This window comes from Eptatretus burgeri, chromosome 2 (genome assembly GCF_056783735.1).
Source record: "Eptatretus burgeri isolate ZD-2024b chromosome 2, Ebu_testis_v1, whole genome shotgun sequence".
NCBI lineage: Eukaryota > Metazoa > Chordata > Myxini > Myxiniformes > Myxinidae > Eptatretus > Eptatretus burgeri.
The window spans coordinates 108,765,935-108,791,585 of NC_140962.1; the positions used below are offsets into that span (position 1 = coordinate 108,765,935).

General features: G+C 46.4%; 1 protein-coding gene across 1 annotated transcript in view; it reads right to left on the reverse strand.

Annotated features, from left to right (window-relative positions):
• Positions 1 to 475: 475 nt before the first annotated feature.
• The window catches only part of LOC147032775 (cysteine and glycine-rich protein 3-like), a 36,789-nt gene continuing 11,613 nt past the window's right edge, over positions 476 to 25,651 (reverse strand). The window contains exons 3-4 of the mRNA XM_085870677.1: positions 2,839 to 3,104; positions 476 to 718 (exon numbers count right to left, since the gene is read on the reverse strand). Of these exons, the coding sequence (XP_085726803.1) occupies positions 677 to 718; positions 2,839 to 3,104 (308 nt within the window). The 3' untranslated portion in view covers positions 476 to 676. The remainder of the gene's footprint in view (positions 719 to 2,838; positions 3,105 to 25,651) is intronic.

Consider the following 25,651-nt stretch of genomic DNA (forward strand, 5'->3'; position numbering starts at 1 on the left):
CTACTCCATGATCGACCATAGGATCTTTAATGTCGACCAACTAATGCTATCAGACTGGACATCTGAGGGATGGCACACACATTGATGCCTGCAAAACATCAGGATGACAGTTTATAGTTGGTTGCAAGATTCAAACCCAGGGTAAGATGGCTCAAGAGGTGAGTGTACGTCCAGTTAGGCTATCCTGCCAGCCCAAAGGCAGAGTAATGCATGTTCATTAATTTTTGAAGGAATTTGACATTATCTTGTGAGCAACCTTTACCCATTAATATTTGTCTCCAACATATATAAATTTACTAAAAAATAAAGGTGGCAGCAAGTGAGATAAAGAAAGTGGAACAAAGGTAATTATATGAAATTTCTGGTCGTTTGTGTGTATGTCCATCCAAAGTGGGAGAACACCTGAGAAAGTAATGCAAGTACCACATTTGTCATGGTCATACATCATGCTCGAGGATGATAATGAGGATACAAGATGATACCATAGATGTAGTGATGAATTCAATTTGGTTGGATCTTGGGATCGTCCAATACCATGTATGGATAGACCGAAGGTATCTCAAAACATATTATTATGAATTTTTTAATAAAAATTTGCCTTGTTAGTTGTACAAGCGGACTTCCCGCCCGATGGGTGATCTTGTTACGAGCATACAACACGTTCTGATGCACACCGTTATTTGGGCTGTGTATAGGCAACTGACTGCCTCAATCGCTCCTGAAAATAATAAAAAAATAACTCTGGTTACGTGCATGAAGCAAGAACATACCTACTGCTTATAATTCAAAACACCCTCACTGTACTGAAAAACGTGGGGACAGGAATACTGTAGTGTAAATGGTGGAGACTTGTAATATCTTCCCCCACCTGGAGGGGGCGCTACACAATACACATTTACATTGAGAACTTGTGCCCCCACAGACCACCGGCAAAGGTGAAAACACCCCTCGACATTAATTGGGGTCATGCTGATTCTATGTAGCAAGTCTCGATGTAATCAGCCCAAAACTGTAGGAGTAGTAGCACGACAAACAAACACACAAACACCGGTCCATTAATTTAATCGTACAGATGCTATGGCCCTTGTAGGTCCTATTACTGTTTGTTGTACCGAATAATTATTCTGTACTTATTTGAGCCCTTCACAGATACCACAATACTGTACATTTCAAAATGAGGTAGGCCCCCATTTGCAGGTGTCTGGGCCTTATTTCTGCCATGAGGGATGCTATCCTGTGATCGGTTAGAGATACCATGGGATCTTTCATCTCCGCCAACTAATGTCAGCAGATAGAACTACCAGCTTACCTTCATTCCTCCAAAGGACGGTGCATTTTGTGAGGAAGCACCGTGTCCATGAAGTGCAAATCTGATATTTTATAGTTGTTTTGGGGGGGGGGTGGCAGAGAAGTGTCCGTTCGTGTTATGCTTCATTTTAAAGGATTTCTGCCGTCATATAATAATAACGACACTGTTGGAAAGCTAATAATAGATTTACTTGGAACAAAAATTTGTGTCCTTTTAATCTTAAGGATGCCTGTGTTTCTGCTATTGAAGAAGAAGCTGGACCTCGAGCTTTAATGAAGAAGAGGCTGGACCTGTTGTCATAGAATAATAAACATATGGGCAATACCCCTGCACGCTCACCTGGTCGCGGCTGGATAACAGAACCAGGGAGCCACTGGTCGGCATCATGACCCACAAAATATTAATGGAGAAGAAAGCAAGTACCTCTTTTGGGGGACAACCCCCATGTCGAATCCCTTCGATGCCAATTTTTTAATGTTGTGAATAAACTTTAGTACATCACGGATGATGAAGGTTGTATTGAAGTTTCATCAAAATTGTGTGTAGATTCTGAGAAGAAAGCTACCTCTTTTGGCGGGCAACCATAGACACCAAATTAATTTAATGGTGTGAACAATCTTTGGTACAGCACTGGTGTAAAGGTTGTGGTCAAGTTTCTTCAAAATTATGGGTGTCGTTTCAGACAAAAAAGAAAATACATATTTCAGGGGGCAACCCCCTCCCTTACACCCCTTAGACCCCAATTTTTTTTTAATGTCATGAAGAAGCTTTGGTACATCACGGGTGTTGAAGATAGTGGTCAAGTTTCAGAAGAATTTCATGTGTAGTTTTTGAGAAGACAGCAAATACCTCATTTGGGGGGCAACCCCCATATACTACCTTGGGGCCCGATTTTTTTTTTTATGCCATGAACTAACTTTGGTGCATACACGGTGATGAACGTGGTAAAGTTTCAACAAAACCGTATGTGTAGTTTCAAAGAAGTTGAAAGTATTTATGTACAGACTGACGGACAGACGACGCGCCTTCCCCTAAACTCCCCAGAAGTGCGTTCCAGGTGAGCGAAAAATGGGCTGTTGGAAAGTAAATAATAAATTTACTTATAGGAAAACCTCTTGTCTGTTTAATCGTATAAAATGCCTGTTTTAAAAACCCGTATATCCGGATGTAGGAAGAAGAAGAAGTGAGAATGGAGCTTAATATAGTGGGTCCAACGACGTTTATTATTCTACGACAACAGGAACCCTTTCGAAGGAGATAGAAGGAGCACACAAAATTATAAACAGTAATACTTCTCGAAGCAATATAAGAGGACACGGAAGGAGTTCACATGCAACAACCAAAACCACCTGACATCATCAACAAGTACGTGTTACAAAAAATACATTTTTTGCGCGTGTTTCACTTCATCTTGTATCCTCATTGACACTCACAGATAGACATGTAATAGGTTTGTGAAGTTCTACATGCTGCATCTTGATTAAACCCATTAGCGAAATGACACAACAAATCCCTCATTGAGCACGTACCTTTCCTGCTCCCATGGCTTTCTCGGCTGCGTACACGGCTTTTCCACAGCGCGAGCAGCGCTCCGAGTTCCCGAGTCGGGCGAACCGGCACGACGTGCCCGTGCTTTTTGATCTTGGACCGGGAGAAGCTGAACTCTGAGCCCCATCTGCTCCCTGGCCAAAGCCGAATCCCTTTGGGCCGAAGAGGCGTGTGAAGCACGCGTTGCAGTAGAGTTCGCTGCGATGCATGGTGAGCGAGGTCACGTCCAGGTGTTTTCGACAAGAGTCTGCAGGTATGGGCATCGGTCATTTAAAACAAATAACATTTATGCTCGAATGAAAGATGATGAGAGATCGTGAAAAGGTACCTCAACTCCAACCATGAAAAATGGTCGGTCATGCACGCCAGTGGAACTCAGCACAGATATCTCTACTTTTCCATGTAGGTTTAACCAAACAGGGTCAAATGGTTGCTCAGTGGGCAAGTTCTCCTGACAACATTTGTACAGAGGTTCCTTTTAACTCTGAAACTTCGTAAAAAGAGAACAAAACGTATGCATCTCCACTTCCTTATATCCACAATATTCCCAATATCCACACGTATACCAGCTTGGTTGGTGTGATGATTGGAGTGTCTGCTCTGAGTCTGGGACGTCAATGCTGTTGGAAGTGGAACCCCGTCTGCCAAAGACTTTAAAATTGGTACATGTTGCTTGCTTGTTTTGGGATCAACATTTAAAAGGATAGATCATGAACAACCATAAGTTGGTAATAATAGCGCAAACTTTGATGGGCCTAATAGCCTCCTCCAGCGGTGAAGTTACTTAGAAGGGAACACATTATTACTCTAAGCAAGTTGTCCGTGTCCGCTTGGGGTAGGGATGTACGTAAGTGGCAAATATACAAATGGCGTCTTCTATCATCGAGCCGGCAAGCTGGGAGCAACAACTCACATTTATTGCCGCATCTGATGAAAGCTAAATGCTCTAATGGCTGTGAGGTGCTCCACTTGAAACTGTTTGTTCAATTCATGTAGCTTTTTGATACCTCGGGTTCATAATAAAAAAAAAAAACTTGTATTGGTGTCAAAGCCAGTGACAAATTGCAAATTAATAGTAGGATTATCCGATGCAGTCTTTGGACAGGACAATGAGCATGTGGTAATTACCCCATGCATGCGAGGCGAAAAACAGGGTTAAGCAATGGCTCATGTTCATCTGTCTGTCTTATCAGTTTATGATCGAAGAACAAGTAATTTAAATTTAATGTTGTATTTTGAACACGAATCGGGACATGAATAGGACGACAAGTTTCTCGTTTTACTCTACTTTGGCTTTGAATGTATCCCGATCGTACATGTGCAGAGTGGAGTGAGATAATATTTAACCTCCGCCATTGAAGATGGACGGGGGTTACTGTTTTCACCCCTGTCTGTCTGTTTGTTTGTGAACAGTATTACGGAAAAACTCCTCGACGGATTTCGACGAAACTTGGTGGGGGGATTAGGTATGTTCAAGAATCATGCCATTACATTTTGGACTTGGTCCAAAGTCCAATATGGCCGTTATGGCGGCCATTTTGAAAAAATATTTGAATTTTTGTTTTTGCATTTCTACATGTTTTAAGTGATTTCCAACCAAAAAAAAAAAAAATTGTTAGAGAAAAAAAAGAAAAAAAAAACAATTTTGCAACTTTTTTTTTTTTCAACAAAATTTCGATTTTTTTTTTTTTCATTTCTACATGTTATAAGTGATTTCGAACAAAAAAAAACATGCCAAAATTATAACTGTGGCTGGTTTTGGAACTTCAGGTGGATATACCCACGTAAAATCAATTTCTGTCTCAAGGAATCCAGTTGTGACGAATGAATTGAGTATGTAAAAGTTAAAAGTAAAAGGGAAAGTTGCAAACTATAACTCTGTGAGCACTGTTGACGTCAAATTGAATGAATAGGATATCAGGTTCACTTGAGTGACTTCGCAGTATTGGCGGCGGAGGTTTTGCACTCTGCCGAGTGCTCCCCCTCGAGTTAACCTCCACCATCGAAGATTACTGTTTTCACCCCTTTCTGTTTGTTTGTGAACAGTATTAAGGAAAAACTCCTCGACGGATTTCGACAAAACTTGGTGGGGGGATTAGGTATCGTCCAAGGATAATGCCGTTAGATTTTGGACTTGGTCCAAAATCCAATATGGCCGATATGGCGGCCATTTTGAAAAAAAAATTGAATTTTTTTTTTGCATTTCTACATGTTTTAAGTGATTTCCAACACCCCCCCCCCCCACCAAAAAAAAATTGTTAGAGAAAAAGAAAATTTTTGCAACTTTTTTTTTCAACAAAATTTCGATTTCTTCTTTTTGCATTTCTACATGTTATAAGTGATTTCCAACAAAAAAATCCCAAAATTATAATTGCGGCTGACTTTGGAACTTCAGGTGGATATACCCACGTAAAATCAATTTCTGTCTCAAGGAATCGAGTTGTGACGAATGAATTGAGGATGTAAAAAGTAAAAGGGAAAGTTGCAAACAATAACTCTGAGCGCTGTTGACGTCAAATTGAATGAATAGGATATCAGGTTCACTTGAGTGACCGAGCAGTATTGGCGGCGGAGGTTTGCACTCTACCGAGTGCTCCCCCTCTAGTTTTACTCTGTTTTCCTGCCTGGTAGTCAAAACAAAATTTTAAATCATTCCAAACAGGAAACTTACTGTTTTTAAGGACGTTATAAAGGACACAGATAACAGGCACGAATAACTAATGTAACGAGTTAAATAAAGCGGTGTAATAGACACTGGGTAAATCCCAGAATTTATTTATTTGTATGTCTTTACACCTCTTTAAACTCAATAAGAAAACTTGAATACTGAAGAACACAAATTGCCTTCATAATAAATCACACAACAACCACGAACCACAACGCCGCTTCACAACAACCACAACCACACCTGCCTCTCAAAAACCACGCCATCCTCACCACTCCGCCAGCAACCGTCAACATCTCCACGAACACAAAAGGGGAACAACAACAACTCCCGCCCTGATTTCTCTGGTAAACAAGAATGATGGTTGAAACAACTCCCACCCCGGTTTCTCTGGTAAACAAGAATGATGGTTGAAACTCAACTCCCGCCCCGATTTCTCTGGTAAACAAGAATGACGGTTGAAACTCAACTCCCGCTCCGATTTCTCTGGTGGAATGTCCCCCCCCCCTCCCGCGTGCCGCGAAGGGAGGGGCGGGGTGCTGGGGAAATAAAAGGGCGCACGGAGGCACCGCAAAGAGAAAGTCACACCAGAGGAAGTCACACCGGAGGAAGTCACACCAGAGGAAGTCACACCAGAGGAAGTCACACCAGAGGAAGTCACACCAGAGGAAGTCACGCCAGAGGAAGTCAGGTCAGAGAAGTCAGGTCCAAGGCGTGTCAGTATCAGTCGGCGGTTCATGGTCTTCTGCCCGTCTGGGTCTTGGAGAAGCCGTCCGTAGAGCGACCCGCTCGTTGGAACTTGCAGTCGATGGGGAGTCCAGACGTCGCGGAGGGACGCGGACTGGAGGTGCCACTCTGCCAGCTGTGTTGCGCGGACCTGCGCGTTCGTACAAGGAGCGCCGGAGAGAGCTCGCCCACCATCGCACCGCGAGGGTGCAGGTAACCTGCAACGGTCTTGTGGGACTCGTTTGGTCTGCCAAGTCCCACGCCATAAAGGCCCACGGGCCCCGTCTGCCCCCTTGTCTTTGAGGGTGGCCTTTTCTTTTGTTTTGTTTTTTGGATGGATCTTGTGGCGCAGTGTCTTGTAAAGTAAAACTGTATAAGTGTTGCCGTGTGTTCGCGTATTCGGTTCTAGCTCTGCATTGTTGTTTTTGTTTTAAATTGATATATGTGTGCTCTTCATGTGTCGTGTAAATAAAGTGCATTATGTTAAATTGTTCCCCGTTTCGCTGCGTCCTTTCCTTCGTTGGAATCTCCATCTTGCTTCACGTAAAGGGTTTATAGTGGGCTTAATACGCCCAATAATTAATCGGAACCGTCGAGGCCGACGATAACACCGCTCGGTTATCCCGATAGCACGGAACGGACCGCTTAAGCGGCCCGGGTCCGGAGTCGACCTGCGGTGAGGTGCGATCGCCCGGTCTACCATCCGCGTGGGTACTCAGGTAGGTCGAGTTTGGCGAACAACCCTATCCCACGCGGGTGGCCGATTGGCACGATCGTGGTGAGGCCGAAAGGCCCACCCGTGACTAGCTCCCGGCGTTAGTCCGAGAGGGTCACTACAGAATTGTCCATCCGGTGGGCGATGTGCCGCGATTCGAGTCACGTGGCCGATCGCACGCCGGCAGGCGCGAATTCGCAACAACATATCTATGTGTGTATATATATATATATATATATATATATATATATATATATATATATACATATATATACATATATATACATATATATACATATATATACAATATATATATACATATATATACATATATATACATATATATACATATATATACATATATATACATATATATACATATATATACATATATATACATATATATACATATATATACACATATATACACATATATACACATATATATACATATATATACATATATATACATATATATACATATATATACACATATATATACATATATACACATATATATATACATATATACACATATATATACATATATATACATATATATACATATATATACATATACATATATATACATATACATACATATTGTTGTGGTTGACCAAATTCGCAAACCACCATTCAGGTCCCTTAGGTGAGATATCTCTGTAAGTATATGAGTAGTTAGGCCCAAACCCGTTGTTTAGCGGGAATAAATGTCATTCATGCGGGCTGCGACCCTTTTAGATAGCCGTTTTTCTTTTACTATCTTTATTTTGGACCAGCCGCCATTACAACAACCACCAACCACAACGCCGCTTCACAACAACCACCAACCACAACGCCGCTTCACAACAACAGCCACGACCTTTACCGTCACAACTCGCCACCGTCGCATCGCCACCATTCTTGCGCCGCTTGTGGGCGCCGGTACTGGACTCGTGCAGGGCGCGCACCGAACAGCGTGTTCAGAAACATCACAGACTTTCCGAGGAAAACGGATCAAAAACGACTCACGCCCACTTCTGTTCCGTCCTATCGGCGACCTGGGGCGATTTGGCCCCGCCTCCAGGGCGTCGGAGTGTGGTCGCTATATGCAAATTCATGGATCAAAAAGCATTCACGCCCACTTTTCCTCGGTCCAATGGGGAGCCAGTTGGAGGTGAAGGGTCGGAGGTAAAGGGTCAAAGGTGGGGGGGCGAAGCCACGGGGGATATAAACGGCCGCGCTCGCCAAACAGTTCAGTTCGGAGGGGAGAAGTCAAGAGTTCAGAGTTCGAGTTCGCGGTTGGGAGTTGTCGGTGGAGCTGGGAAGAAGAGGACGGAGCTGTGGAGAGGTGGCGGCGGCGAAGGCGATCGAGGGGGTGCTCGCATCGGAGTCGGGGACTGCGGAGGGAGAGGCCAGCGGCGCGACCGAGGTCGAGGTGGAGACGCTCGTCGCGGGACCCGAGACAGGGTGATATCCTCCTCCCCCCCGAGCATCAACAACCCCCTCCTGTTTCCCCCCCACGCTGAGATAGTGCGACAAGGGGGCCCCTTTCCCACCCCCTACCAGACACTGTCCGCGAGGCCCGCGGAGTTGAGGCGCCACCGCCACTTTGCGTCTCATCATCAGACGGGTAGGCCCGACACGGTCTCGGCCCCAGGCCCGCCTCATCCTGGAGGGTGGTTCTTTTTGTTTTGCTTTGGGTATCTGTGTTGTCGGCGCCGTCTGTGAAGTAAAATTGTATAAGTGTTGCCGTGTGCTCGGTAGTCGGATAGCTCTGCATTGTGTTTCTCTTTTATATTTGCTTTTTGTGTAATATTGTGTTTCTTCTCCTTTTACATTTGCTTTTGGTGTAATTGTATATGTGTGCTTCCCGTTCATCGCGAAATAAATGTGAGTTATGTTGAACTGTTTTCCCGCTTCGCTTCGTCTTTTCTTTCATTGAATCTCCATCTTACTTCACGTAAAGGGTTGGTCGTGGGCTAAAACGCCCGATAATTAATCGAACCGTTGAGGCCGACGAATAACACCGCTCGGTTATCCCGATATTACGGACTGGGTCGCTTAAAGTGGCCCGTGTCCGAAGTCGACCTGCGGCGAGGTGCGATCGCCCGGTCTACCCTCCGTGTGGGTACTTAGGTAGGTCGAATTTGGCGAGCAACCCTATCCCACGTGGGGGCCGATTGGCACGATCGCGGTGAGACCGAAAGGTCCACCCGTGACTGGTTCCCGGCGTTAGTCCGAGAGGGTCACGACTGGATTGTCCGTCCGGTGGGCGACGTGCCGCGATTCGAGTTACGTGGCCGTTCGCACGCCGGCGGGCACGAATCCGCAACACTGGTGTCAGGTCGTGCGATATAAACTCATCGCCCTCCTCGCGGCACTGGTATCGGAGAACGGGAAAACGGGCTCTCCTGTCTCCAGCTAAATTCACGGGAATCGGCCCAGGGGTGAGAGAAGCGACCCCGATTCCCTCCAAATTACGAGCGAGCTAAATTAACCCTTCACGAGAAATAAGATGGCGTCTCAAGGCGAGCGGGAGCCGGGGGTATTAGAAATGGATGTAGAATGTGTAGAATCCATGGCTCAGGATGAAATCCCCGTGCAGGAAATGTTGGTTGTACAGGAAAACGAACTCGCCCAACTGAACCCAGAGCCCGAAATAGGTGCGGCAGCGGCCGCGGTGTATGACACCTCCCCACCCCCTCTCCACCAAAACCCCCCGACCCTTGCCGAAACGGCTCACCCAAGCGCACCCGACATGGCCCAGCTATGCGCCATGCTGGCGGCAATGACAACGAGGATGGATGCGAATACACAACAAATAAACGAAAAGATGGATGCAAACACAAATGAAATGAAAAACGAAATGAAAGGCATGAACGAAAAGATGGATGCGAATTCACAGCAAATGAACAACCAAATTAACGGAATGAACAAGCAAATGAAGGAAGAAACGAAAAAGCTGCGGGGTGAGACGCAGAACATGGGCCGATGCCTGCAGGCGAGCATGAAGGCCGTCAGCAGGGAGCTTAAAATAGCGACTCCACGTGTAGGAACGAACGAGCTGGGAGGGGGTGCAACGGCTGTCGGGCCCGCGGTGGAGGCGGGTAAGGAAAAAGTAATTCGGGAGACAAGAGACGAGGTGAAAGTAATTGGGAGGGAGAGAAAAGAACAATTAATACGGAAAGCAAGGATGAGGTACGCGGAGATCGTGAAAGAGCAAGGAGTGAAAAACAGGGAAGGACGGGAGCGACTTAAAGAGAAAGCAAGGTTGACCTACATAAAGATAAGGGAAAGACGCCAGAAAGAAGCGGAGACTAATAGACAGGAGGGGACAACAGAAACTTATAAATGTATAGAGACACGGGAGACAAAAAAAATAGAGGAGAGACTGCATGATAATGACAAGGCCAGAGACGCGCACACACACACGGAGGTAGTGGAGGATAGTGAGGTTGAGCTCGCGGAGCGTGTAGGGACCCAGTGCGAGCAGCTGGATGGCCTCCTCCAGGAACGAGGGGAGGGAGTATGCCCCCTTGAGGGGAGTCACGACCAGGTGAGTTCGGTCGTGCTTTGCGAGGTTGAGGGGAGGAGTGCTGCGAACGGGTGCACGGAAAGCTTGGGGGGTATAGAGGCCCCGGAGACCCTTGTGGGGACACGAATCCCCAGTGTGGTTGTCCCTGTGTGTGTGGTGCAAGGTGTGAGTGCGTCCTCGTGTGTGGAAGCGACCCCGTGTGTGAGTGGAGTGGTGGCGATTGTGCCGGAGTACGTGCTTCCCAGCATGCCGTGTGTGGATGAGGCACCGTGTGTGAGTGTCGCCGTGTGTGTGAGTGAGGCACCGCGGGTGAGTGCCCCCGCGTGTGTGAGTGAGGGACGGTGTGTGGATGAGGAACCGCGGGTGAGTGCCCCCGCGTGTGTGAGTGGTGTGGTTTGTGTGAGGGAAATGGCACGAGTGAGTGAAAGGCCGCGAGTGCGTGGAGCCACGTGTGCGAGGGAGATGGCATGCGTGAGTGAACGGCCGAGTGCAAGGGAGACCGTGTGTGTGAGAGAGCGGTATGTAAGGGAGATGTCGGTGGGCACGTGTGAACATGCAGCCGCGTCTCCCGGGGTGAATGTAATGGTGAGGTGTGTTAGCGTCGTAACACGCAGGTGTGCGTGGGTGGAATGGAGGCGACGACGGAGACATGTGAAGAAAGAAAGCCGAGTGGCGGCTGTAGTTGTTTCTGGGACCGTGCCGGGTTCACCCAGCAGTGAGCACGAGGTCCGTGCTGTGCAACGCACGAGGCCCCCACGTGCTCGCTTGCGAGAGTGAAGTCCCGGTCCGGAAACGCCAGCGGTGGATTTGCCGATCCCGCGGACGGACAAAGTTTAGGCAGGATTACGGATTTGGACCGGATGGGTTCTCCACGCGATCGTGTGTGTTAAGCCCCAACGGGCAAAGCACATGTGTTCGCGTGGGGAACCCCTCGAGACGTGGGGCTTGTGTTTTTTTTTTATGCGCACGGTGACGCCATGGCTGCACGTGGGGTTGGAATCCGGCAGGAGGGGTATCCCTGCCGGATGGCACCGTCCAAGGAGGGACGAGGAACACGTGCAGCTGCATGACGTCACGGGCAGGTGCAAAGTGCGCGAGCTCTGAGTTGCCGCGCTGGTGTTGCGCATGTAAAGAAAAAAAAAAAAAGGAAAAAGCAAGCCTCACTTTCGGGTGCACAGGATTCCTGGGCAAGGGGTGGAAGACCCCTTGACCAGGGCACAGGATGGAAACTAGTTAGGGGGAAGGGTTAGCTTAGTTAGACCGACTTCACGGGGCAGGGGTAAGTCCTCATGGAGTCCGTGGAATGGATTAGTTAGAGGGATTGTAGCCAGATTTAGGATGGGAAAATGGGATAATTTGAAGACAGTGACAGACAGTAAATGTGTAGAGTTGACGTAGTTTAGCTACGTAGTGTTAAAAGGAACGTGCTACTAGTTTAAGGGACGACGTGGGAGCACGAGTTCGTTAGAGGATGCAGTTAGGATGGCAGAGTTCAGCGGTGAGTGTGTTGAAGAGTTGGTGAGTGAAGTGGAAGCATGTGCTTGGTGAGTGAGTGAGGCCAGCGGGTCTGTGTGAGTGGAGCGAATGGGGAATGCATGGTGCGATGAGTGATTGGGGGGAGGAGTGACTCCCGCCCAAGGGACCCCGGGGTCAGTGTAGACTGAGTTAGGGGGTTAGTCAAATTGAAAAATGGAGGTTGTTTTGTTGTTGGTGGGAAAGTAGGCTCGAAACCCATTTGGAGGGGTGCAGGAGCCCTGTTGACGGGCTGGGAGCGTGGCTGCGAAAAGTGAGTATCGCTGAGTGGGTACCCCGGGCACCAGGCTAGTCGGCCATGGTAGGCCAAGGGCCCATGGGGGGCCGGGATAGCGTAGTGGGCACGGGTGCGCCTGCTTGGTGCGGGGGCCCGGGGCGCCATTAGCCACGTGGGCAGTGTTGTGGGCACGGGTGACCCTCGGAAAGGGGCCTGGGAAGCCAGCCTGCCACGTGTGCGTTTCAGGGGAGGTGCCATGGGGGGCACTCCCCGGTGTTAGGGAGCTGGTAGGCTCGGAGGCAGTGTAGTGCCCGGGGGTGCCATAGCGGGAGAATCGGCAGAGGGTCGTGCCTGCCAAAGGGAGCCACGTGTCCCAGCCATGAGACCGTGTGAGGGCACGGAGAGAAAATTGGGGGGCGAGGCCCGAAATTGTGAGGACACCAACACAGGCGACGGGAATCTGGGTTGTTAGAACCAATAGCTTAAGCGCGAGGCGCTTGTTGAAAGCCCCGGGGTAGTTTAACAGTTAAATGGATAGGGTAGAATAGGAAGTGTACCCCTCTGCACCATCCATCCCCTCGCTCTCGTTGTGGGCCGCTGGACCCACTTTGGGTTATAGATCGCTGAAGTCTGGGGAGGCCATTCTGAGGCTTCGTTGGGCCTCGACAAAGGACGCGAGCTCTCCCTTGTTCCCCTCCGGGAAGGGAACGTAGGGGTTGGGAGTAGGCTAGGTGACAGGATAGGTTAGCCGAACAAGGACAGTACAGGGGGTTAGGGGACGATTTATAGTGGGGAAGTAAAAATAAAAAAATAAGTTGTGGCTAAATTGGGGTTTGACAAATTAAGGGAGTGGGTATAGACAGTGACAGGCAAAGGCGATAGGTTGGGAGGGAGACCGTAGGGTAGGTCCGAGCCCGCCTTCCGAGTGGCCAGCACCACCGCACTCCCTCCACCAACCTCCACTGAACGGCAAAGGCTGGCCAGCTTCATCTGCTGGCTGTGTTGCTGCAAGGCCTGTGCCGGCCCACTTCATCTGCCGGCTGGCTGTTTTTCTTCAAAGCCTGTGCCGGCCCACTTCATCGGCAGCTGTTGTGTTGCTGCAAGGCCTGTGCCGGCCGGATCATCTGCAGCTGTGGTACTTCAAGGCCTGTGCCGGCCAGTTCATCTGCCGGCTGTGTTTGCCTGCAACGGCCTGGTTCTGCAGGCTGTGTTTGCTGCTGCCTTTGCCATGCCATGCCATGCCCACTGCCCAGGTTCACCAGCCCCGTTCAATTTTTGCTTTGCCCCCCCCCCCCTGTTCATTGCCATGTGCGCCAGGATCAGAAAGCAACAGTTTGCAAGCTGCGAGAACTGCCCTGTTGGCAGCTACAACACGGGCCTGCAGTGGCGGCCCGTGCACCGTGTTTGCGTCCATCCATTCATCCATCCATTCGTTGTGTTCATTGCGTGTGCCACTTGAGCTGGCACGGAGACTGCGTTTGTGCAGCCCATGCACCGTTGTGGTTCACTGCGTTCAGTTCAAAAGGGAAGGCCTTGGACTGCGAGTGAACAGCCGGCCACGTTCCCTGTCACCTGCATTGTTTAAGCTAGAGACTGCATGCGGGCAGCCTGGCTCCCTGCTAACTGCTTTCTTTTTGCAGAGTTCAGTGATCCTGGGCCATGGTTTAGTGTAAAATTTGTAAGTTAAGGTTAAGATGTACTGTAAATATGAGTGCGCCCCCGGCATGTCTGTCTTAGCGCCGGCAATTTTATTTAAGTCGTCCGTGTGAGTGAGTTTGTTTAGGTAGTTACTCAGCCCTCAGGTTATTTATTTTGGGGACACGAATACCATGAATGTCGCACTCAGGGATCCGTAGGTAAAATGTACTAGGGGAAAACTACACATGATGGCACACGAAAATTTGACGACTCGGGACGAGTCTGTAAAAAGGGGAGGGGGTAGTGTTATGGTTGACCAAATTCGCAAACCACCATTCAGGTCCCTTAGGTGAGATATCTCTGTAAGTATATGAGTAGTTAGGCCCAAACCCGTTGTTTAGCGGGAATAAATGTCATTCATGCGGGCTGCGACCCTTTTAGATAGCCGTTTTTCTTTTACTGTCTTTATTTTGGACCAGCCGCCATTACAACAACCACCAACCACAACGCCGCTTCACAACAACCACCAACCACAACGCCGCTTCACAACAACAACCACCAACCACAACGCCGCTTCACAACAACAGCCACGACCTTTACCGTCACAACTCGCCACCGTCGCATCGCCACCATTCTTGCGCCGCTTGTGGGCGCCGGTACTGGACTCGTGCAGGGCGCGCACCGAACAGCGTGTTCAGAAACATCACAGACTTTCCGAGGAAAACGGATCAAAAATGACTCACGCCCACTTCTGTTCCGTCCTATCGGCGAGCTGGGGCGATTTGGCCCCGCCTCCAGGGCGTCGGAGTGTGGTCGCTATATGCAAATTCATGGATCAAAAAGCATTCACGCCCACTTTTCCTCGGTCCAATGGGGAGCCAGTTGGAGGTGAAGGGTCGGAGGTAAAGGGTCAAAGGTAGGGGGGCGAAGCCACGGGGGATATAAACGGCCGCGCTCGCCAAACAGTTCAGTTCGGAGGGGAGAAGTCAAGAGTTCAGAGTTCGAGTTCACGGTTGGGAGTTGTCGGTGGAGCTGGGAAGAAGAGGACGGAGCTGTGGAGAGGTGGCGGCGGCGAAGGCGATCGAGGGGGTGCTCGCGTCGGAGTCGGGGACTGCGGAGGGAGAGGCCGGCGGCGCGACCGAGGTCGAGGTGGAGACGCTCGTCGCGGGACCCGAGACAGGGTGATATCCTCCTCCCCCCCGAGCATCAACAACCCCCTCCTGTTTCCCCCCGCGCTGAGAAAGTGCGACAAGGGGGCCCCTTTCCCACCCCCTACCAGACACTGTCCGCGAGGCCCGCGGAGTTGAGGCGCCACCGCCACTTTGCGTCTCATCATCAGACGGGTAGGCCCGACACGGTCTCGGCCCCAGGCCCGCCTCATCCTGGAGGGTGGTTCTTTTTGTTTTGCTTTGGGTATCTGTGTTGTCGGCGCCGTCTGTGAAGTAAAATTGTATAAGTGTTGCCGTGTGCTCGGTAGTCGGATAGCTCTGCATTGTGTTTCTCTTTTATATTTGCTTTTTGTGTAATATTGTGTTTCTTCTCCTTTTACATGTGCTTTTGGTGTAATTGTATATGTGTGCTTTCCGTTCATCGCGAAATAAATGTGCTTATTGTTGAACTGTTTTCCCGCTTCGCTTCGTCATTTCTTTCATTGAATCCCCATCTTGCTTCACGTAAAGGGTTGGTCGTGGGCAAAGACGCCCGATAATTAATCGAACCGTCGAGGCCGACGAATAACACCGCTCGGTTATCCCGATAGTACGGAACGGGTCGCTTAAGTGGCCCGTGTCCAAAGTCGACCTGCGGCGAGGTGCGATCGCCCGGTCTACCCTCCGTGTGGGTACTTAGGTAGGTCGAATTTGCCGAGCAACCCTATCCCACGCGGGGGCCGATTGGCACGATCGCGGTGAGACCGAAAGGTCCACCCGTGACTGGTTCCCGGCGTTAGTCCGAGAGGGTCACGACTGGATTGTCCGTCCGGTGGGCGACGTGCCGCGATTCGAGTTACGTGGCCGTTCACACGCCGGCGGGCGCGAATCCGCAACAATATATATATATATATATATATATATATGTATATATATATATATATATATATATATATATATATATATATATATATATACATATATATGTACATATATATATATATATATATATGTACATATATATATATATATATATATATATATATATATATGTACATATATATATATATATATATATATATATATATATGTACATATATATATATATATATATATATATATATATATATATATATATATATATATATATATATATATATATATATATATATATATATATATATATATATATATATGTACATATATATATATATATATATATATATATATATATATATATATATATATGTACATATATATATATATATATATATATATATATATATATATATATATATATATGTACATATATATATATATATATATATATATATATGTACATATATATATATATATATATATATATATATATATATATGTACATATATATATATATATATATATATATATATATGTATATATATATATATATATATATATATATATGTATATGTACATATATATATATATATATATATATATATATGTACATATATATATATATATATATATATATATATATATATGTACATATATATATATATATATATGTACATATATATATATATATATATATATATATATATATATATATATATATATATATATATATATATATATATATATATATATATATATATATATATATATATGTATATATATATATATATATATATATATATATATATATATGTACATATATATATATATATATATATATATATATATATATATATACATATATATATATATATATATATATATATATATATATATATATATATATATATATATATATATATATATATATATATATATATATATATATATATATATATGTACATATATATATATATATATATATATATATATATGTACATATATATATATATATATATATATATATATATATGTACATATATATATATATATATATATATATATGTATATATATATATATATATATATATATATATGTATATGTACATATATATATATATATATATATATATATATGTACATATATATATATATATATATATATATATATATATGTACATATATATATATATATATATATATATATATATATATATATATATATATATATATATATATATATATATATATATATATATATATGTACATATATATATATATATATATATATATATATATATATGTACATATATATATATATATACATATATATATATATATATATATATATGTATATATATATATATATATATATATATATATATATATATATATATATATATATATGTACATATATATATATATATATATATATATATATATATATATATATATATATATATGTACATATATATATATATATATATATATATATATATATATATATATATATATATATGTACATATATATATATATATATATATATATATATATATATATATATATATATATATGTACATATATATGTACATATATATATATATATATATATATATATATATATATGTACATATATATATATATATATATATATATATATATATATGTACATATATATATATATATATATATATATATATATATATATGTACATATATATATATATATATATATATATATATATATATATGTACATATATATATATATATATATATATATATATATATATATATATATGTACATATATATATATATATATATATATATATATATATATATATATATATATATGTACATATATATATATATATATATATATATATATATATATATATATATATATATATATATATATACATACATATCTATGATAAAAATTACAGACCTCTACGTGCTTTGTAAGTGGGAAAACCTGCAAAATCGGCAGTGTATCAAATACTTGTTCTCCCCACTGTATATAGGAAAAATGGAAACACGATTTGGAATTTAAAAAAATGAAGGGAGAAGTTGAAGAAGGCAATGGGAAAAAAAGAAAGTCTCGAACAGAAGATAAAAAGAGGAGAGAAATATTTGGAAGAAAGGAAGGAAGAATTGTTGGAAAAGTCAAGACAGTTCAAAGAACTCCAGGGAGAAATGAGGAAAGTAGAGGGGAGTACCCATAAGTTGGAACAAGAGAAGAACGAACTGAATGAACGAATAGAGGAAGAGCAAATTAGTAATTCTCAGGATAGGAAGAACTTGGAAGAAGAATGCAAAACAAAGCTGGAAAAGGAAAAACGAAAAAAAAACAAGGCTGGAAAAGGGAAGACGGGAAAAGTAAAAACGGAAAAAAACAAGGCTGGAAAAGGACAGACGGGAAAAGGAAAAACGGGAAAAAACAAAGCTGGAAGAGGAAAAACGGAAACACGATTGGGAATTGAAACAACTGAAGGAAGAGGTAAGAACAGGCAATCAGGAAAGAGAAAGTCAGAAGATATCTATATCTATATATCTGTATATCTATATATATATGAAGACCACAAAGGGAAAACCAGAGATGTCAGGATAAGTCAATTTTGAAGAAATTGAAAAACAAAGTTTCAAGACTTTGGTAGACTGTTTAATAACTGTCATATAGATTTCTTTTCCAGTTAGAGGAAGAGTGATCATTGACCGATCAAATGAAGCATGTAGCATTTGCCAAGCTTGTGTGTTATTTAATTTAAGAGCAAAGAACGAATCAATGTTGCAAACTGACATCATTGGTTATTCCCTTGTTTAATAATTGCCATGCAATTTTAACCCAGGATGTGTAGCAAATTCATGCTTGTTGGTTATTAGCATACATTACATGACTTTCGTGATCACAGATTATTTTTTTCAACATTAAACGGTCATTGTTTTTTGTTTGATTGGTGTTCAATGCCATACTCACGGGTATTTCGCTTATATGACGACGGATTCTCCATTTCTTACTCCGTACTACTTAATATGATGGAAAACCGGGAGGAAACCAAGGATAAACCACCCCCGCGATAGCCGAAGTGACGTTATGTGACTCCCTCATATACCTAAGCAGGTTGATTGGGCGGTGGGTACATCGAATGAGGATGGGTACTCAGACGCGCTAACCATTAAGCCACGGCGTGGGTCCCATGAAAGTCACAATAAAGGTTTGACCAGGCTGGAACCACGATATGCACCAACTACGGAGCCCATGATATCACCAAATATGCCATTGTAGTGCTCAGAGTTTATGCTGTGAAAGTTTTACAACCTTTCATTTTTTAGTTTCTCAACTCTGAATATTATGGTGGAACAGTTAACATGAATGAAAGGGAGATAACCAGGAGTAAAGTACTGACAACTCTGGGTTTCTACTTGTTCAGCTTTGACAACACTTGTTTTTTCATTGCATGGCAAAACTTTATGCCATATAAATTATGACACCCCTGGTTATTTGTTAAAGTAATATTGTAAGAGGAAACCTTATGTTGCCAACGATTGGCAGGTGCAATAACCCTGAAATTTATAAAAAGTGACATCTCTGGTTTTCCCCTTGTGGTCTATACATATATATATTGTTGTGGTTACCAAATTCGCAAACCACCATTCAGGTCCCTAAGGTGAGATATCTCGGTAAGTATATGTGTAGTGTTTTGCTGCAAGGCAGAGGCCGGCTAACTTCGTCTGCAGCTGCTGTGCTGCAAGGCCTGTGCCGGCCGGATCATCTGCAGCTGTGTTTGCCTGCAGCGGCCTTCTTCTGCGGGCTGTGTTTGCCTGCTGCCTTTGCCATGCCATGCCCACTGCCCACGTTCACCAGCCCCGTTCAATTTTGCTTTGCCCCCCCCCCCCTGTTCATTGCCATGTGCGCCAGGATCAAGGCAACAGTTTGCAAGCTGCGAGAACTGCCCTGTTGGCAGCTACAACACGGGCCTGCAGTGGCGGCCCGTGCACCGTGTTTGTGTCCATCCATCCATTCGTTGTGTTCATTGCGTGTGCCACTTGAGCTAGCACGGAGACTGCGTTGTGCAGCCCATGCACCGTTGTGGTTCACTGCGTTCAGTTCAAAAAGGAAGGCCTTGGACTGCGTGTGAGCAGCCAGCCACGTTCCCTGTCACCTGCATTGTTTTGAGCCAGAGACTGCATGCGAGCAGCCTGGCTCCCTGCTAACTGCTTTTCTTTTGCAGAGTTCATTGATCCTGGGCCATGGTTTAGTGTAAAATTTAAGTTATGGTTAAGATGTACTGTAAATATGAGTGCGCCCCCGGCATGTTTGTCCTAGCGCCGGCAATTTTATTTAAGTCGTTCGTGTGAGTGAGTTTGTTTAGGTAGTTACGCAGCCCTCAGGTTATTTATTTTGGGGACACGAATACCATGAATGTCGCACTCAGGGATCCGTAGGTAAAATGTACTAGGGGAAAACTACACATGATGGCACACGAAAATTTGACGACTCGGGACGAGTCTGTAAAAAGGGGAGGGGGTAGTGTTGTGGTTGACCAAATTCGCAAACCACCATTCAGGTCCCTTAGGTGAGATATCTCGGTAAGTATATGTGTAGTTAGGCCCAAACCCGTTGTCTAGTGGGAATACATGTCATTTATGCGTGCTGCGACTCTTCAGGATAGCCGTTTTTCTTTTACTATCTTTATTTTGGACCAACCGCCATTATTACCACCACCAACCACGTCTCAACAGTCGTCACAACATCAACCACCCACCACAACGCCGCTTCACCACAACAGCCACGACCTTTACCGTCACACCTCGCAACCGTCGCATCGCCACCGTTCTTGCGCCGCTTGTGGGTACCGGTATTGGACTCGTGCAGGGCGCGCGCCGAACAGCGTGTACAAAACCACGGACTTTCCGCTCCAAAAACGGATCAAAAACGACTCACGCCCACTTTTGTTCCGTCCAATCGGTGAGCAAGGGGCGATTTGGCCCCGCCTCCAGGGCGTTGGAGGGCGGTCGCTAGATGCAAATTCATGGATCAAAATGCATTCACGCCCACTTTTTCTCGGGCCAATGGGGAGCGAGGTGAAAGGTCGAAGGCAGGGGGTCAAAGGCGAAGCCACGGGGCTTATATAAGCGGCTGCGTTCGTCGTCGTGTCGTGTGTGCGTTGGAAGGAGTTCGCAGGAGGAAGAGTTCGGAGTTGGAGTCGGAGCGAAGAGGACGGAGCTGTGGAGAGGCGGCGGCGGCGAAGGCAGACGAGGGGGTGCTCGCGTCGGTGCCGGGAGCTGCACACCAGGGAGGCCGACGGCGCGACCTGGTCGAGGTGGAGACGCTCGTCGCGGGACCCGAGACAGAGTAAAAATCCTCCTTACCCCGAGCATCAGCAACCCCCTCCTGTTTCCCCCCGCGCTGAGATAGTGCGACCAAGGGGGCCCTTTTCCCACCCCCTACCAGACACTGTCCGCGAGGCCCGCGGAGTTGGGGCACCATCGCCACTTCGCGCCTCATCATCAGACGGGTAGGCCCGACCCGGTCTCGGCCCCAGGCCCGCCTCATCCTGGAGGGTGGTTCTCTTTTCTTTTGCTTTGGGAATGTGTGTTGTCGGCGCCGTCTGTGAAGTAAAATTGTATAAGTGTTGCCGTGTGCTCGCGTAGTCGGTATTAGATCTGCATTGTCGCATTTGCTTTTTGTCTTCTTTTCTATGTGCTTTTGGTGGAATTGTATATGTGTGCTTTCCGTTCATCGCGAATAAATGTGCTTTATGTTGAACTGTTTCCCGCTTCGCTTCGTCATTTCTCTCATTGAATCCTCATCTTGCTTCACGTAAAGGGTTGGTAGTGGGCTGAATACGCCCGATAATTAATCGAACCGTCGAGGCCGACGATAACACCGCTCAGTTATCCCGATAGTACGGAACGGGTCGCTTAAGTGGCCCGTGTCCGAAGTCGACCTGCGGCGAGGTGCGATCGCCCGGTCTACCCTCCGTGTGGGTACTTAGGTAGGTCGAATTTGGTGAGCAACCCTATCCCACGCGGGGGCCGATTGGCTCGATCGCGGTGAGACCGAAAGGTCCACCCGTGACTGGTTCCCAGCGTTAGTCCGAGAGGGTCACGACTGGATTGTCCGTCCGGTGGGCGACGTGCCGCGATTCGAGTTACGTGGCCGTCAGCACGCCGGCGGGCGCGAATCCGTAACAATATATATATATATATATATATATATATATATATATATATATATATATATATATATATTTATATATATTGTTACAGCTGTGGAAATTTGCAGACCACCATTAAGGGCCTGAGATGAGTTATGACTATAAGTAATTGTGTAGTTAGATTTCCCCACCGTTGTTTCGAAGGAATTTCAGTGTTCACAGGGCTGCGATCCTTTGAGATAGCCGTTTTTCTTTTGCTGTCGTTATTTTGGACCAATCATCCCCCAACAACCAAATCGCCACCACCAACACCCCCAAAACGACACCAAACCACCACCAGCTTCGCCCCCTTCACCTCCACAACCCCACCCCACAAACATTGCCTCACCCCCATTCTCAAACGACGCCCGCCAACAACCAAATCACCACCACCAACACCCTTGCCAAACCACCACAGCAAACTCCCACCACCTTCGCCTTTCTACCGAACGTCGTGCCATGGGTTGTGAATGGGATCCTTTCGAAGAAGAAATCGGATCAGGAATCATTCACGCCCACTTTTCATCCATCCAATGGCTGAGCATCAGGTGGTGCAGCCCCGCCTCCAAACCCGCTGGGATCCACAAATTTACATATGCACTCCTCCCCCAGACTATATAAGCATGAGCACAACGCAGCTCGCAGCAGTGTCGGTGGGGCAGAGTCGGGTGACGGAGCTCGAAGCAGACAGGGAAAGGCAGACGGGGGCCGATCGACGGAGATGAAGGAGCTCGGAGCTCAGGTCGAAGTTGAGGGGCGAGGAGGGCGAGTTGCTGAGTGGAGCAGGGACGCGGAGGAGGGCTCAGAGGCGAACCAGAGGGCTGAGTGGGGACCGCCACCGGAGAAGGGGCGTAGTGGAGGCCACAGCCAGGAGGAGTTCGCCGGAGCCAGTACGGTCCAGAGCGTCAACTCGTTGGACGTAGCGTCAGCAATTCCCCTCTCCCTTACTGAGCTCCGCGCTAAGAAAGCGCCGGTAACCCCGTCCGTTCCCCTCCCCAACTGTGGTGCCGACGGTGAAACATGTGCCTGCGCGGACAACGCCGGAGAGAGCTCACCGGCCACGCCAGGGGCACGAAGCCAGGCGCAGCTACGCTGACCTCACGGCTTGTCCGCCATCGCGCCACGAGGGCGCGGGTAAGACCCTTCGTTCTCGTGGACCTGGCCACTCATCCACGTTCCACGTACATTTGGTCCACAGACCTGTCTGCCACCCTTGTCTTGGAGGGTGGCTTTTCTTTGCTTTTGTGTAAGTGCATGTGGTGGCGCCCTCTTATAAGTAGAATTGTCTTAGTGTGCATGTGAAATAAAGACACTTTATTCGTGGTACACTCTGCCTTTGCTTGCTTTCACTGTGTACGTCCATGATTTACTGCATGGCTATAAATACGTGCCTTGTCTGAATGTGAAATAAATGTTCTTGTTGAACTGTTCGTTTCGTTGCGCCCTTTCCCTTGTTTGAAAGTTCCATCTTGCATCACGGAAGAAATTGGTAAAAGGGTGTAAGCACCCAGTAAGTAGAATCACATCCGTCCCTCGGGGTCGGCGATAACACCGCTCGGTTATCACTGAAGCATGGAACGGACGGCTTCAGCGGTTCGTGTCCTAGGCCGGCCAGCGGCGAGGTACGATCGCCCGGTTAACTACTCGCGCAGGTATTTAGGTAGGTCGAGTTTGGCGAACAACCCTATCCTGCGCGGGTGGTCGATTGGCACGATTGTGGTGGGGTCGAAAGACTCACCCGTGACTCGCTCCTGGCGGTAGTTCCAAGGAGAGTCACGACTGAATTGTCCGTTCCGGTGGGCGACGCGGTCGCGATTTGAGTTACGTGGCCGATCGCACGCCGGGCGGACCGAAATTCGTAACACATATATATATATATATATATATATATATATATATATATATATATATATATATATATTTTTTTTGTTAGGAATCTACACCGCCCAGCGTGCGAACGACCGCTTTAGCCAATGGCGGCCGTCTCGCCCACCGGACGGACAATTCAGTCGTGACTTTCTGGAACAACGCCAGAAACCAGTCACGGGAGGGTTTTCAATCCCACCACGGCCCAGTCCATATTCTTCCCGCGCGAAATAGGGTCAATCGCCGAATATCGATATACCTAAGTACCCGCGTGGGTAACCTCCCGAGGGACCGTACCTCGGCGAAGGCCTGCTTGGACACGAACCGCTTCAGCGGTCCGTTCCATTCTGGGATAACCGAGCGGGTATTATCGCCAGACCTCGCCGGACCCGATTCTATTTATCGGTTATTTAAAAACCCACTACTATTTCGAGAAACAACATGGCAGTTCAATAAAGAGAAAATGACATGACGAGCGGGGTAACATTCACACAAGCACATTTATTTCTACACACATATACAAGCATGCAGGTATGGAATCAACAAAAGCAAAGCAAAAGGTGCTACGACCGTCTATGAGCAATTATGTACAGTCACTTACACAGTTTTACTTCGCAAGACACGGCGCCACAACATTCGTTCAAAGAAAAGCAGGAAACACCCCATCAAAGGAAATGGGGTCAGACTGGACCTCTTGGGTCTTTATGGCGTGGGATTTGGCAGACCGAAAGAGTCCCACGAGACCGTTGCAGGTTACGTGCACCCTCGTGGTGCCTTGTGGTGTTAGCCTCGACGTACCTTTCCCACGGCAGCTCGTGTAGCCGCGCCTGAGCTCGGGCCTTCCGCGTGGCCGGCGAGCTCTCTCCGGCTCTCCTCACACGAGCGCGCAGGTTCGCGCGACACCGCTGGCAGAGCTGCGCCTCCCCGCCCGCGTCTCTTTCGCGACGCCTGGACCTCCGCCGACTGGCTGCTCCCAGCTCCCCACTCGGACACGAGCCCCGATCATCACCCAGCTCCGGCAGAAGCAGCCCAGGTCCTTCCGCGGAATCCAGCAGTCGCGACAACTCCAGCAACCACCGAGAGAGAGAATGAACGCCCGAGAGAGCCAGCAACCACCGAGAGAGAGAACGAATGCCCGAGAGCCAGCAACCACCGAGAGAGAGAACGGACGCCCGAGAGAGAGAACGAATGCTCTGTGCGTCCTTATTACCCCCGCTCCGCCCCTCCGCTCTCGCCCCGCCCTCCTTCCAGAACATGTGGGAATCTTCCAGAACATGCAGGAACCTTCCCAAACGAAGCATTTTCCCGCCAAATCGGGGGCCCTCCCTCCCCGCTGTGGTTGTCTTCTTCCACACGCCGGGTGGAATTCACTGTGGTGACGCCATTCGTCCGGGGGAGGGTGGAACGGGGGCCGCTTGCTTTCCCTCAACGAAGGCCAGGCCTCTAGCAACCGGTGCCGAGGTGTAAACGCGGTGGTGTGTTATGAGGGTTGTGGTTAAGGTGATCAGGATGGCGTGGTTTGTTGAGAGGCGCGTGTGGTTGTGGTGGTGGAAGGACGGTGGGACTGAAGCGGTTGTTTGAGAGCGATGTTGGTGGTGGTGGTGGAAGGACGGTGGGTCTGAAGCGCTTGTTTGAGAGCGATGTTGGTGGTGGTGGTGGAAGGACGGTGGGTCTGAAGCGGTTGTTTGAGA